The sequence below is a fragment of the Ruditapes philippinarum genome, unplaced genomic scaffold (assembly GCF_026571515.1).
Source record: "Ruditapes philippinarum isolate M1 unplaced genomic scaffold, ASM2657151v2 ctg1201_1_1_1_1, whole genome shotgun sequence".
NCBI classification, from domain to species: Eukaryota; Metazoa; Mollusca; class Bivalvia; order Venerida; family Veneridae; genus Ruditapes; species Ruditapes philippinarum.
This window is the reverse complement of record NW_026864982.1, coordinates 159,201-175,037: the sequence shown is the minus strand read 5'-3', so window position 1 is coordinate 175,037 and position 15,837 is coordinate 159,201. Positions and strand designations below refer to the sequence as shown.

General features: G+C 31.8%; 2 protein-coding genes across 2 annotated transcripts in view; one reads left to right on the top strand and one right to left on the bottom strand.

Annotated features, from left to right (window-relative positions):
• The first annotated feature begins 421 nt into the window (after positions 1–421).
• Positions 422–7,016, top strand: LOC132727489 (uncharacterized). Its single transcript, XM_060713019.1, has 11 exons — positions 422–539; positions 952–1,144; positions 1,560–1,766; positions 2,094–2,141; positions 2,603–2,814; positions 3,373–3,462; positions 3,928–4,267; positions 4,649–4,807; positions 5,740–5,922; positions 6,294–6,348; positions 6,685–7,016. Exons 1-11 carry the CDS (start codon positions 537–539, stop codon positions 6,953–6,955), a joined length of 1,761 nt encoding a protein of 586 aa, XP_060569002.1. The 5' UTR covers positions 422–536; the 3' UTR covers positions 6,956–7,016.
• Positions 7,017–8,047: 1,031 nt separating this feature from the next.
• The window catches only part of LOC132727490 (N-chimaerin-like), a 51,861-nt gene continuing 44,071 nt past the window's right edge, over positions 8,048–15,837 (bottom strand). The window contains exon 14 of the mRNA XM_060713020.1: positions 8,048–15,780. Coding sequence (XP_060569003.1) covers positions 15,603–15,780 — 178 coding nt within the window. The 3' untranslated portion in view covers positions 8,048–15,602. The remainder of the gene's footprint in view (positions 15,781–15,837) is intronic.

Sequence of the window (15,837 nt, the reverse complement as noted above, 5' to 3'; positions counted from 1 at the left end):
TGTCTCCTGATCATGGTCTGTACGGTTCGTTATACAGTCTGTACATATTATGAAATTTTCCCTAAAAATGATGAATGGTTTTGTCCAGATTGATATTTTCATTCAGCAGATCTTTAGCGTGGTAACGGTGTTAAAGGGATATTAGACGAAACTGTTTAGAAATTCTACGGTTTAAAATTAGATACAAATTTGCGTGTGTGAATGAAAATTGTGAAACAGGATAATAGGCATAAACAAATTTGTAAAAATTTCGTATTACACTATTTCAAAATGTGTCCTATTTAAATTTTTGTCTTGTGAGAGTCTCCAGTACGTTATATAAACATATTTCAGGTTAAAGAAGAAGTGTGTTACTTTTATCGAATAAACTTTGACCTCTTTTTTACTTTTTGGCTTGACCATATTTGATAAAATGGCATTTTAAGAAGCTCTAATATTGTATGTAAAGTGAAGAAAATCTAGACATAACTCTCACAAAGGTCTGATAAAGGTCGTGTGATAAGGCTTATCTTAAAGAAGGGACAACGGACGGCAATATGGTAGGTCTTACTCGTTCTTCATTAAAACTTATGCCTACAATTTTCAAAGATAGAACGCGAAATGCATTGACATGTTACTTAAATGTTTTCGCCTGATTCTTTAATTGTTCTTCTGTTATGTTTAGAAAATATTACAGACCAAATACTATCTCATAGACTGTTTAGTTATATCGTAATGGCCTTGTTTTAATGGCAGCACTTCATTTGATATGGAGAAGTAAAACTATCTTAAGGAATCGCACTTAAATATATTCCAAAAGCATCGGCGAGGAATCGGCCCTAAACTATCACAATTAAATTGTGTGCCTTCAAAACTAAGTGAAATGTCGCACACATACTGCATAAAACAAGTATCTAACTCAATGTCATAAAGATATATAATTATCACGTAAGTATTCATGTATGTTTTTAGTTTTCAAGATACCTTTGTCTGGCTTTTCTATTCTTTGGAGCGCATGCGCAGCTTAACCCCGGATCAGTTTCCGGCGGAAGTTCCACCAGTGGAAGCAGTATTGGATCTACAGGAGGATTTCCGTTTCCTCCAATGGTTCCTCATGCACCTAATGCTATCCATCATGTTGGTGTTTCATACAATCTACTGAAGGGTATGTCATGAGAGTATAAATTACGTTCTTGATCAAATTTTTAGTATTTTGTGCCAGTGCTAAGACTTGACTTCTGTAGTATATTCATAGAAGATGTAACTATATGTATAACAATCTCAATAACCGAAAATTTGCTAATTTGTAAACAAAATGTACGCAAAAGACTATTCGATATCTTATACAGTGTATTTACATTTTTTCAGAAATTCTAAGAGAAATCCGATTATACATGTATATCCCATTTCAAAGATAATTTACATAATTTCAGAATTTTCTTCACTTTTTACAATGTTTTCGATGAGTCAACATTCACTATTCTTTCAGATGACATGTAACTTAAATGTTTTTTTTTTATTGTTTTTTTTATACTTTTTTTCGCTTCTTTTAATTGTTTCAAGTTTATTTTTCTCTTTAGGCAATCCTGACGGTCAGTATTGGTCAACAGGAGGGGAGGACGTCGGGGTATCTTTGACCAAGAAGATATTCACCATCAGCCCCGGGGATCATCCACCGGAAATTATCTCTGAACATCATGACGGTTGTCAATATTCGCATGGATTTACATTGTTCTACAATCCAAAATCATACCAAGATAAACTGCTAACAACTGTCAAAACATCGGGTGAGAGAAAAAGAGTTTTCTTTTCTTTTTTTTCATTTTTATTATTATTATTATTATTATTATTAATATTATTATTATTATTATTATTATCATTATTATTATTATACACATTTAGGTCTCATCAGTATTATTGTTTGTCCTGGGTATTATGGCAAGTAATGACAATACCATCCCTACATGACTGAAAAACAAAATGTCATTTAGGATCAATTGTCATGGAGAAATAAGATGTTGTATAGTTTTTAATAAGAATCTCAATTTCATTGTATTTTTTTCAGTAATTCGCAGTAGTTTATCTATACTGAGTAAACATTTTTTTCTTTAAAGGTACTGCCGACTCTGCTCTGAAGCCTTTCGCCTTTACTCTTAGCTCTGGTAAGTGGTAATGCTCTATTTTATTGTCTGAACCTATTTACGGTAAGCACTGCTTTTTGATAATGGTAGTCCTGTATGAAGCATTACAGAATGCTTTCTTTAAATCAAAAATAATTTTTGAAGACAAAACGACTTTCTTTTTTAATGTTTATTTGTTGTTGTTTTCAAATTTTAGTACTGGGTCTTTTTATACGTATCGGACAACATTGTACAGTCTTTAAGTCAGAAACAAAATTATAAAAGTCACTATAAATGCATAGGAATGATCGAATAGCCACACTGTTGTATTTTGAAACATTGGTTTTGCAAAAACATTTATAAAGTATTTCAACATTTCATGAGAAAAGATTTGACACTGCCATGAATACCAAATTACCATACAGTATCCTTGCATAAAACACAAATCAAGCAGATATACATCTCAATTTTGATATGTTATTATATTTTATATCATCTTCAAGCTTACCAAGCAGTTGTTACTCAGACGTCTAAGCATCATTACATTTACCAAGACGCCGCCACGTATTGTAAACTAGGTCACGTGAGGTATTCTATGAAACTAGCGGAATCTGATCACTATCCGGTCACGCGGGAATTCGCAGCTGACGTCTGCTCACTTCCGGTCACGTACGACGCCAACTCGTATATGCAGTTTATAGAAAAATGGGGCACGGTGAATAATACGTATTATTACCTAGAGAAGACCATATTATTTGTTATATTGATTTACATTTTGAAACTGGTCTTTGTAGGAAATTTATCTTGTAAGTAAAGTCATAAAGATATTGTTAAGTTCGGTAGCAACGTGTTGGCCATTATGCAATGTACTCTTGAACTGCACCAAAAGGCATCCAGTATCACTGTATACGAGAAATAAAATGTTACAAATGTTATTTAGTCAAAATACGTCATTGCAAATAACGACTCATGACAGAATTTTTGTTGTACATTTAGGACCCCTCATTGCTAACGCCATTGTCAAACATTACATAACAATCATCATCCTGAACTTTGCTTCCAACTGAAGGAACACACAATCTGTCTAAAAGTCAAGATCTTCTTATGTTCAGATGAAGGAATACATAACGTTTTGCTCTCCAGTTATAGTTCTACAATATCGTAACAAACCAATGATAGTCCAAATCAAAACAACATCATAATTCCCATTATTAACCCCATTTTAAAATTTAAAAAAAAATCGTGTAATATGTAAAAGCTTTCATTCTTGTAGCATGTTGTAACGGAAGTGGACATTGGAAAGGCAACAACAAACAGATACGTTGGAAGATTGAGGGATCTCTTCAATTTCGTCATGTTCAACGTAAATTATTTGTCTTGTCTGTAAATTAATAACTCTGTTATATTCATCGTCATGACGTTCATTGTATTTAACTTAATAAGCTTTTAAAAAATCATTGGTATATGCGGTACTTATTTTCAAACCGTTTACTGCTAACGCTTAACAAAGATTTTTATTCTTCTTCAACTTTTTTTATCGTTAACGGTTTAACGGTTTTCTGCCAGTTATGCTACAAAGGGACTATAGTTCTTCACGTCTTGCAGAAAATATGTACAAATTGTACTGAGAGTCGTGACAAATCAGAATTATTTATAGTTACATTGAAAGATTATAAAAAGTAATGTTATTCAATGAAGAATATTTAAGAATATGTCAATTATAATGATATTTGTTATTACCCGTATTGTATAGTTCAATATACAAAAAATGTACATGTATGTAAAATCATACTGTGTGTCAGTAACAAAGAATTATTATTTTATATAGGTAACAGACGAGATAAGCATGGGTGGGACTTTGGACGGGTTTCCGAGTTCATATGTGATTGACCCCGATTCTTACAAATACAGACATGAGTACAAGTACATAGTGGGCGTGTTCGAGGACAACCTTAGCATCGGGGACCAGTACTACAATGACGTCATAGGAAAGTCCGTGCAGACGATCGACATGGCATTAGACACCAAATATTGGCAATTTATAAATGCATACGTTCAACAACATGTGTGTACAGCCAGTGCCGCGCAAAATCTAGGCGTGTGGCAGACGAATATTGTAACAGCGTTAAAAGCATATCCGGCGTTTAAAAACGCAATGCAACCAGCCGGTAACCTAACTGTTACAGTTTAGTTTTTGTTTTATATTCTGTTAAAATGCAACTATTTCTATCTATGAGAATCTGCAATTCTTAACATTTATATGACATATTTCAAAGGATTACAGAATAATAGTTAATTAAAAATGGGGACAATTGTATCAGTTTCTGGAAGTAACGGTTTTTGAGCAAAAATATCCGTTCAAAAGATTAATCATTCTACAATATTCATGAAGAGCATTGGGCAAATTATATGGTAAACTTCGTATTTACAACTGTCTCAATTCCATTAAAAGTATGAAATAAAACTTTCTATACAAATGTGGAAAAATGAAAAAGTAGTCTATTGTATTATTTACTATATTACAACAAAAATGCTGTTTATTTTACAAGTATTACCACTAGCAATGCCGGCAACATGGCCACTAGGAACGTTTTCGATTCCTAAACCTCAAGGATCACAGTGCCCAACTACAGACTTTATGGGAGGAACTCTTACATTGCCCCAGGGAACTCATACCGGGGCGGCTCCTACTGGACTCCATATTGGTGGTATGACACATTGTGTATTTCTTTTTGTCTGCCAGAATACATGTTATTTTACATACATTGTATGTACATTACATTTACTTGCGTGTCATTATGTTATGTAAATGTAAGTATGCATTGATGTATGTCGCAAGTCTGCTTATGTTTCCCGCTATAGTGTGACTTTTGCATATATTGAAGAAAAAATCTTGAAAACTTGAAAAAAAGTCGCGTGGTGATGTTCTTGCTCTTTGATAATTGACGAAGGCATCGCTCTGTAAATCGGTTGTTCTCCACTGTTTGGTTTACCAACATTTACAGTGTGTTTTGTTTTCTCTAAAGAGCAGAAAAATAACATTCTTATGCCTTCTCGTACTTATATAGAATACATATGTCAATTTTAAAATCAGTTCTGTGTAAATTTTATACTACTTTTTAGTTGTGTATCATTGACACTGATTTAAACATATTTTATAAATGGTCTTATTCATGTCAACAAGTAAAACAGTGTATCTTTATATTTACACAAAATAGTAAAAGAATTAGACCATGAGTTCTTACAGCATCAATAAACGTTTTTTTGTTTTTTTTTCAACTAGACTCCAAAATCCAAAATCTTATGAGTTACAAACCAAAATGAAGAGGAAATAGAGCTTATTTGAAAAATTGTAAATGGTATATGTAGGGGAAAAAGAACATTTCTTATTAATATTTATACATTATTGAACATTAAAGCAAAATAATAAAGAAAAACGAGTAGGGTTGTAGAATCGTCAAGATCTACAATTGTAGAATTTTAAGAAAATGAACCAAACCAAGACAGTGACCTACATGCTGGATATCTTTTGTCTTGTTTGTATCTATTTGTATGTGTAATAAATTCCGCTGAATTTAAATACCAAAAGCTATGGCAAACTGAAATACATGTGTGTGTATATTATTTATTCCGTTTACAGGACAGCTGACAAGCAGTAAGTACACGTTACAATACTGCACTAAGGAGGACCCTGCACCCACCCCGTATGATATATACTGGCCCCGGGGTGACTATTGTATACAACAATATGATGATAGGTGTCCATACGCCTTCAGGATGGGCAAAGTGTTGCTCAAAACGTCCGGAACGTCAGCAAAATTAGGTAACTTAGCAACTTTGTTGTGATTAGTGTAAAAATAGTTAAGATGAAACTTTTTTGAAAGGGACACGATTAAAATCAATATAAATTTTTTTTGTATTTTTTTAATGAATATCGAAGGTAGTTTAAATTCAGAATGTACTCCTGTTACATACCAGTTTTAATGCACTGAATACACGATTTCTTATATTCATTCTACATAGCACACAATACACGAACAGTGTCATGCAATAAGGCAATATCTTATTGTTAGCGGTGTCAACACGCACAAATACTGGTTAATTAAACGTTCAGAAACAAAATGAAAATAACTAATGTAAAGCAGGATTGTTTATATCATTTAATTATCATAGTAAAACTGTGTTATATTCTAGGAATTGCACCCACTGGAACTTACGGGACTTCCACAGAATTGCAGTTTTGTTGTCGGTGAGAATGATTTATGAACATAATAGTACATGTACTATTTACATCATCCATAAATGCACTAGTAAACTAGAAATGACACAAACTGATACAAACTGATTCAAGCAATGTGTGCGTTTAGATGAATTATTAGATTGCAAAATTTAAAGACGAATATGTTGAATGAATACGTTCGTCTTAAATTCATTGGTCTTATTTTTTTGCAATCTTACAGAAGAAAATTTATGATATAGATTTTAATTTGTTTGTTTTGCAAAATTTAATCAGAAAGGAATTAGATCTATATAGTTTACAATTAATTTCCTTGATTCTAAATTTCATTGGGTATATTTTTTTCAGAAACGACTCTGTATATTCCCATAAAGTTTACCTGCCTTCTGCCAAGCCATTTTACTTATTTAAATTCCAACATGGTTGTCAAAAAGTCAACGGAATGTCAGTAACAGACGAAACGCTACCATTATACAATGACGTAACTTCCGGCGGAAGCGCATATCAAACAAGACTATATGGAAGTTACCCGTATGTTGAAGAAGTAGGCCGACTCTCAGCATATGCCACAAAGCAGTACAATCTACATTATTGTTACTATCAGCCTATTACAAAATAGAATTTCAATTAATATTTTTGTATGAAATGTATGATGTGATTGAATCTTAGACTTTCCGAAGCGATGTTGTTGTATTCTTTCTTAAAAAAATATTTTTCTATACCCTATAATTTCTTTAGCAATTTCTCGTTTAATTTCCAGTGTTTTTAGAAATAACAACTTAACAGATAGTGTTTAGAGATCACATGCGTGCAACAGTCGAAAATTGTCTGTCTCATATTGGTAAAGAATGTTCGAAAATGTTGGTTTATTGTTGGACAAGAAATTGTGAAAGTTCTACATATTATAGATTGGGACAGTTTTAATATATTGTATTCGAAACAATTTAAAATGAATTCTCTTTCTAATAAGTTTCTGGACGACTTCTTATAAGGGAACTGTCATACCATCAAACTACCATGATCTGCGTTATGCAGAAACGCCAGCAATAGTAGTTCGTTTGTTTTTTGTATTGTATGTGTGTGCCTTTTCTAGAATTTGTTTACTTGCAACAACAGATATTAATTAAGTGTCGTGTGATTTCTGTAAATAAGTTTCCCATAATTCTCAGTTTTGCTTTATTTGTAATGCTCAGGGCAAGAGTTGTGATCTCTCAAGACAGTATACAAATTTCACCTTTTATATTTTTCTCCAATAACATGTATCTACCGTAAATTTATTTACAGTAACTAAGAAATCGATGCAGCACGCAAAATTTCATGAAGAGGCGTCTTGAAAAAATATCAGACCGCAAAGGGCCTTTAAGTCAATAAGCAATTCATAACACTTCCTGTCTAATAAATGAACATAACCGGTATTTGTGAAACAAACAGTTCATCTTAATATATAAGATTATATTTTTCATATGAAGTTTGGCATCGAATTAACTAAATCTGTGTCACGTACACAAAAAGTGCATTAAATCTATTATACAACAATCTTTAAAATGATTCCACTTTCAAATAGAAATAAAGAAGTTTTTATATAAAACAAATTTATTTTTTTCGAAGTCATGATAAATACAATATTTATGCATCATATATTATCAAACATAATCCTACAAGTCTTCACTTACAATATAAGTATGCAATTTGTTTATTTCTCTCTACCATAGACCATGTAACACAAAGTTTTTATCATTTCAAATAAAAATATGCAATTTTTAAATGGTCATTTAAAATGAAAAAAATGAGACATGTTAAAAATAAGTCTAGTGCTTTAAACAACTTATTTAAAGAAACCATTATGTATGACAAATGTACACATGATTTATGATCATAATGTATATTTTTGAATACAACTTTTAAGATATCAACTACTGATTCAGGATAACCTGTTATTTGCCAGTTACAGAAAGGTTCTAATGACACATTATAGCAAAAAGTTCTCCTAAATGAATAAATTACACATCAGCAATCACCTGCAAAATGCTTCACAATTCAGTCTTTATGATTGAAAGATTCTCGTAAAATAATACTACAATTCACACTTCTGGGGTCTGTCTGATTAATTGACAGATTATCCTAAATGAACTGTACAATTTCTGTAACATAGGTCTGCCTACATGGCAGATAAATCAAATCACTTCAAAGCCTGTCTAACAGGTTCTCTTAACTGAATTTTACAATTCAAACACAGGTCTGCTAAACTGACAACTTCTCCTAAATGGTTTATACAAATGTTTTTCATGCCTCAGGTTATAAAACTTTTTTCTATAAAACTTTTTTCTAAGTTCAGTCTCAAATCTCAGATTTTGATTGGTCAGTGTGCATTCTGAGCTGGTTTCTGACCAATCAAATACTAGAGATCTGAGGATGAGCTCAGAAAATTTCTTTATAACCTTTATTGACCCATGTCTAAGTAACTGACAGGTTCTCCTACATCATTAATACATACAATAATATTTATGTTATCAAAAAAAAACATGATAACTTCGTTATATTACAAACACAAAATAGATAATTATACATGTATAATACTATGTTATCAGATGGAATTATTGCTACATCAAAAACAACAACAAACATATCATTAATTTAAGCATAATTAACAAGCAAACTGTACAAATCTTAAAAACTACTCTCCCTTTAGTATAAGCTGTAACTGATAAAAAGGTCTGTTAAATTTACATTGTAACCATATTTAACACATTTTAACCATGACTTAACCTTGTATATGTCATGGTTTCATTATGGACAACCAAAATCAATACATCATGGCCAACCTTGGTTTTATGTGCATACAAATAAAGTTTAAACCATGGTTCACCTCGCTGTTCAGTGATGACACAGCTAACAATGGTATCAGATGTGACCATGGTTGTATGGCCATGGTTAAAGTTAACTGGTAGGGGTATCCTCATATTATTTTGTACTTTTTTAAAATATACAGATACAATTGCTTGCAGATGAGAAAGAAAAACACTTTGAGAACAATAATTTGATATACATCATTAGACTAAAAACTAAACGTATCAGCAGCACTTTTTATGTTTTCATTTCTTTCAAACAATATTAAGTCATCCTGCCTAATACATATATACACACAGCAATGTTAGCACTTCTGAAACCATGGTCCTATATTAACTGGTCAAATAAATCACGTGGAACGATCTAGTCTTTTAGACTTATAGAATAATATAGTGAACATCTTATGTTTACTTAAAATGTTAAAATGATTAATATATCAGAGGTATGAAAATGCATGGTGAGGAGAACAGGGACCTGGCGCAGTGTTTGGATAGTGGGATGAAATAGTTCTAGAAAAAAAACTTACTTTGTATATATTATTTAGATTATATACATGTAATATATACTGTTTTTTCTTACATTATCCAAACACTATGCCAGGTCCCTGAAGTTATGAGGGGAAATAAATGACAAAAATATTCTTCTCCCTCCACTTTCCCACCCCCAGGTTGTCAAATAGATTTTGTAAGAATCTGTGTAACAATAATTCTTAATATAAAGTACATTTATATCTTGTACTGGCGAATCTAGGAAGAAAATATCAATTGAAAACTTGTATGAAGAATAAACTCATAACTTGTGCAATACATAACCTTTTCCTGGTTTTGTGTGCTTAGAATTGTTAACAATACCATTTCAGCCAATCTTACTCCAGTTCAGTTACTGTTTAACTAAGTAAGATTTTCGCTGAAACATATGGTATTTTACTATGATATTTCATAATTTGGTCTAGACAAGGTTTATGTATCAACCTTCTCAGATATACCTTGTACTTAATCAAGGTGTAAATACTTAATCATTTCATGCTGGATATACATGTAGTAAGCAAAGACTTTTAAAGAGATGTATGTATGTTGTGGTGGATTAAAGTCTTTTATTCCATCCTGTTCGAAATTGCTTCAAATACAGTATTGAACCACTATGACAGTCCCCTTTAAGACAAGTCAATGCAAAAATATCATTTTTTTAGAAATTCATCACAAAAAGTAGCAAAGTTCATGTAAATAAAAAAATATCTAAGCAATATGGTAAAAGCACTTTTTGCACACACAAAAATAACCAAAAAAGAACAGGCATGTAATCAGTTTTTTTCTAGTAGCACCATTTCTTTAAGTTTAAAAAAATACCGATATTCATCATTACAAAGTTTTGAAAATTAAAGACCAGTCTCAAACTCTGGAATATGATTGGACAGACTGGTTAATGATGATCTCATCAATTTGAAATTGACCAATGAAAGAATCCTAACAATAGACTGGTCTTACATATCTGTTTTAAAATTTGCTAAGGGAAATTTGAAATATCAAAAAGTTTCAATACATATAGAGAATAAGCTATAATAAAAGGTGAAATAACACCTCTAAACTGCAAAAAAAAATCAGAAATAATAAATTAAAGACTTAACTAATAACAACATAAAGTTAACAAACCCTTATTTCCTAATTGATTTTTGTTTTAGTCATGTTACTTAAAGATAAATTCAATTTACTGCGTGGTCAAAAACTCATCATATTATAAAGGTATAAGCTCATGTCCTGAGGGTACAAGATAACAGCATGAGGCTACCATCTCATGTCCTGAGGGTACAAGATAACAGCATGAGGCTACCATCTCATGTCCTGAGGGTACAAGATAACAGCATGAGGCTACCATCTCATGTCCTGAGGGTACAAGATAACAGCACGAGGCTACCATCTCATGTCCCGAGGATACAAGATAACAGCATGAGGCTACCATCTCATGTCCTGAGGGTACAAGATAACAGCATTAGGCTACCATCTCATGTCCTGAGGGTAGAAGATAACAGCATTAGGCTACCATCTCATGTCCTGAGGGTACAAGATAACCAGCATTAGGCTACCATCTCATGTCCTGAGGGTACAAGATAACAGCATGGGGCTACCATCTCATGTCCTGAGGGTACAAGATAACAGCATTAGGCTACCATCTCATGTCCTGAGGGTACAAGATAACAGCATGAGGCTACCATCTCATGTCCTGAGGGTACAAGATAACAGCATGTGGCTACCATCTCATGTCCTGAGGGTGTCAGTTCAAAACGTTTGAGGGTATAAATCTAATTCTGTGGTACTATTCAGATTTTGAGGATCCTGAGGGAATATGCTATTATCCTGAGGGAAACAGCTCCAAGTCTGAGGGTATCACCTCATATCCTGAAGTTATCCACTCATATATTTAGGGCCCTTGCTTGCAATGTGTAGGTACCAGCTTTAATCTCCAATATACGGTCTCATACCCTAAAGTACCAGCTCAAAACCTGAGGGTACCAACTTATATCATAGAACTTGCTTAACCCGAAACCACCACTAAGCTAAATTAGTATGCTGTGACACTGTACAAGTTCATTTATAAAACTTAAAAAGAATTATCTAAACTAAATGCTATGACAAAGAAAGCAGCTATTTATATTACATTCTACGAGCTATGGTTTAAAATCTCGATCATGGTTTTTATTCCTGAGAAACAAATTTTACTAGTTCCAATATCTACAGAGTGTCAGTCCAATCTAGTTATTGGCCAATAGAAACAAAATATTAGCAAACTTAATATAAACACAAAGTTCAATATACAATGATATGGATTGGAAATAAAACAAAACTGAAAATAGGAAAAGTATAACTTAACAAATATAACAAGAAATAGCAAATAAACAAGTGAAAAACATAGTATAATAGCTAAAAAAACAAGTGGAAAAGACAAAAATAATCAAGATACAAAGTACTGTAGGGGGCTACATGTATGAATGGGGAGAACTCTTCCTCGTAAATTAAAGAAAAGTAAAAGACACATGAAGCAGGTCTACAAATAGAGTCAAGGTCAAATGAATGTAAATTTTGTACAATGTCTGTACACCATTCTAAAAAAGTTCAGTATTAAACAGAAACAGTGAACCAATCTAAAAACAAAACTTAATTGCCTTGTTGAAAAATTCAGCATATTCCCTTCAAAAGTTTTAGAGATACCAGCTTACACATAAAAACTTAACTAAAGTGTGATGCCGACACCAGCACCGCCGTCAGTATAACTATTCTTTGAATAGTCGAGCTAAAAAACTATAAAATAACAAAGAGAAGCCAGTTATTTTTAAGTCAGTATACTGCTCAGTCTGTGGGGCCCCCCTATACATGGCACGTCAAATTATTCCCAGGTATTGAGTGAAATCAGTGTTATAAAACAATATATCTACAGAACAAACACAAGAACAATTAAGACATGAAGATAATCATTAAGACATGAAGATAATTGATGAATTGTACAGTATATATTGCACTTATAATAAATCACTATTTTACACCAAGCCAGAAAGACAAAAACTGGCGACAAACAAAACATAAACAGTTCTATGGTACTGTTGTTGTTGTTGTTTTCCAGATAAAAAAAAAATTCAAAACAGCATTGTAATACAATATTGCAAGAATTATTTCAGATGGATGGTAAGATAATTATGAAGGCCAAGGGACTAAGAAATCAATTACATAAATCTGGAATGAATACTGTAGAACATTTTAGTTTTTGTTGTCAAAATTTTGTGATTTTTGCTAAAAATATTTATTTTTCTTTTTTATGTATTCATGAACTTACTTCATCATTATATTCAAAATCTAAAGTGTTGCTAAATAAAATAATGATATTTGGGCTAACATATTAATTCGCAATAACTATGAATTTTCGGAAGAAACTGGTTTGCCAATATCAGCAAAAATTAATGTAAAGCAAATAAAAGTAGTTTTACAGTAATGACAAGTTGGAAAGTAAACAAGGCATAGTCAATTTGTTGCGCAGGAAAGTGTAACAGAGTTATATTATGAAAACGTACCAGACAATTCATTGGGAAAGAACATTTTTGTACGTGCATTTTTTTTGTACACTTGACAACAATTTATGTCAAAAGAACAGTCTAGTTTTTATAAAAATTTACACAAATCTAGAGGCTATTTAGACTTATAATATTACACACCTATTCTAACACATATATTATTTTCGTTTTAAAGAAACAATAACAATAAACATGTGCCAAACATAAATACATGTATAATATTTTAGCATGATATAAACATTTATAATTATGCATATTAAGTGCAAATAACAGAATCCTTATATAAAAGCAGAATACTGTTTAACATGCCATTTAATACAAGTGTATTGTCTAAAATTATGTTTCATAAATAAAATTTTCATGAGGTAACATTGAAGTAAACATGCCAGGTTCTTTGTTATTGCGATGAATGAGCAATGCTTTATTTATATTCAAATATGAGCAATTTATCTTTACTTACGGACAAAAGGTAACTGGAAGGAGAATATAGAAATGTAAGGACACAGAAACTGACCAGGTGTGGTACTGGATCCAAACTTTGATCTTTTTGTTTTTATTGATTTGATTATAAATATAAATTTTATTTGTTTCTTTCTTTGTCCTGTTACACCTAGTCACATCAGCACTATTATGGTCATATGGTTACTTTTTTGCTTTACTGGTGGAGAAAGACCTCAGGTGTCCCTACATGTGTTATTTCAGGCATGAGCCAGCAACTTAATAGAGCCATCGACTTTATATAAACTAGATGAAGAGATAATTCACAAGGAAAGAATCAGTATTTCAAGTATGCTATCACCATAGTTACATTATTCAGGATGCACTTAAACTTTAAATATTAGGGCAGGGTTATTCGGCACTGGAAATTAAATATCAAGAGACACTACATTAAAATCAAATCTGAGTAGAAAGGAAACCTAGTACTCAGAACATACTTATCAGCCCCTTACCATCATGGAAAACAAAGAGAAGATTTTAGACTTTCCCATTTCCCCCACAAATTCCTATAGTGTAACTTTACATCAGTTTTAAAGTACAAAATTGTCATATGTTAAGATCAACAACACATATTATGCAGGCAAAGATCTGGTGTATAAAAAATACTGTTTGGCATTAATAGTTAAGAAGTATTTTATCCTTACAATATTGTGGACTCATTATTATTCAAGAAAAACTTCACAAGATATTTAACTTTCAATAATCAGCACATATAACATCCTCAAGCCCCTTAACACCTGTTCCACCCCCAAAAATAGAGTTTCTTTAACTAAACTGTAAAATGCACTAGCTATATATTTGTGACAAATATTTTAATTAATGCCCAATAAATTTAATCATTACAATAATGACAATTATGTACAGAGAAAAAATATATGTCCCAAAAGATGAAAAGTCATAATGTATGTTTTAGGGAAAATAACTCTGTAACTATTTGAATCAGCATAAATCATCTATATGAATTACAATATCCGAAGCTGATCATTTCCTTAGAATTTCATTGCAAACTGATAATAACCATGTTAGAGATGAAGAATGTGTAAAAAAATGTTAATAAATAGATGTGTCCATGTTTCTGATAATGTACATATTGATGTTTATGTTTGCGCAGACGGACAGGTGTGCAGTTTGACTTTGTTTGCCAACATGTAAGTAATTGACATATCCTTAAGATTAACTCAAGACAATAATGATATATTAGCACAGCACAGACGAAGACCAGTAACTCTTACCAGATTCTATACTGTCGACAGCTCAATTTTAACAGTCTTATTAAAATCAGAGCAGAAATCTCTTATGAGAAAAATTTAGTCTAGGAAAGGTTAAGAGATAAATATTTCAGAACCTTTTTACTATATGTTTATAATATCATCTTCGATCGAGATGTAAAAGTAATGTCTGACTAATTTCATATTTGACGATTAATACCTACACCATACTTTTTCAGTATTTCACAATATTTCTCTTACCCATACAGTTTTTACACCCTAACACTAACTCAACTTAATGACATATATCAAATATGATATATAATCTTTAAAAAATGTTAAAAAAAGTATTTTGTCAGAATTTTTTAACTTGTGTTTTACATTGACGTGCACTATTGAAATGTGTTTAACACAAATGCATCTCTTAACAATGTTTAAAAAATCGTTACATATATTCAAAAAAAAATTCTGAAAATAAAATTCAAAATCAAGGATTTGTTGTTTGTTTTTTTTCAAGTTGCCACATGTCATGTATTCATTTACTCATTTACCCTTGCACAATAATTTGGCATTAGTCTATCTACTACTTTGGAAGTGTTTTCTTTGATAAAACAAAGACCCAATAGGTCAGTAGATCTATAAATGACCTTGTTATTTCACTTTAAGAACAACTCCTTATTCTGTGATATGAGAAGCTCCACGCTTTTTTGTTCCGCGCCAACTGACATCAGACTCAACATCGGGTCGGAGTCCGGACTTCGCATCAGCGTCGGCGCAAAAACTATCGCCAGGTTTTCTGATGTCATCATGTTTTTTGATTTTTGCTCAGTAACTCTGAAATAGATGGTATAACATTTCGCATTACAAAGCATATCATTATTTAAAAAAGAA

What these genes read in the sequence shown, in the direction of transcription:
- LOC132727489 (XM_060713019.1), top strand. An exon ending in CGCCTTTACTCTTAGCTCTG is followed by an intron (nt 2,142 to 2,602) that starts GTAAGTGGTAAT and finishes ATCATCTTCAAG; the next exon opens with CTTACCAAGCAGTTGTTACT. An exon ending in TCAATTTCGTCATGTTCAAC is followed by an intron (nt 3,463 to 3,927) that starts GTAAATTATTTG and finishes TATTTTATATAG; the next exon opens with GTAACAGACGAGATAAGCAT.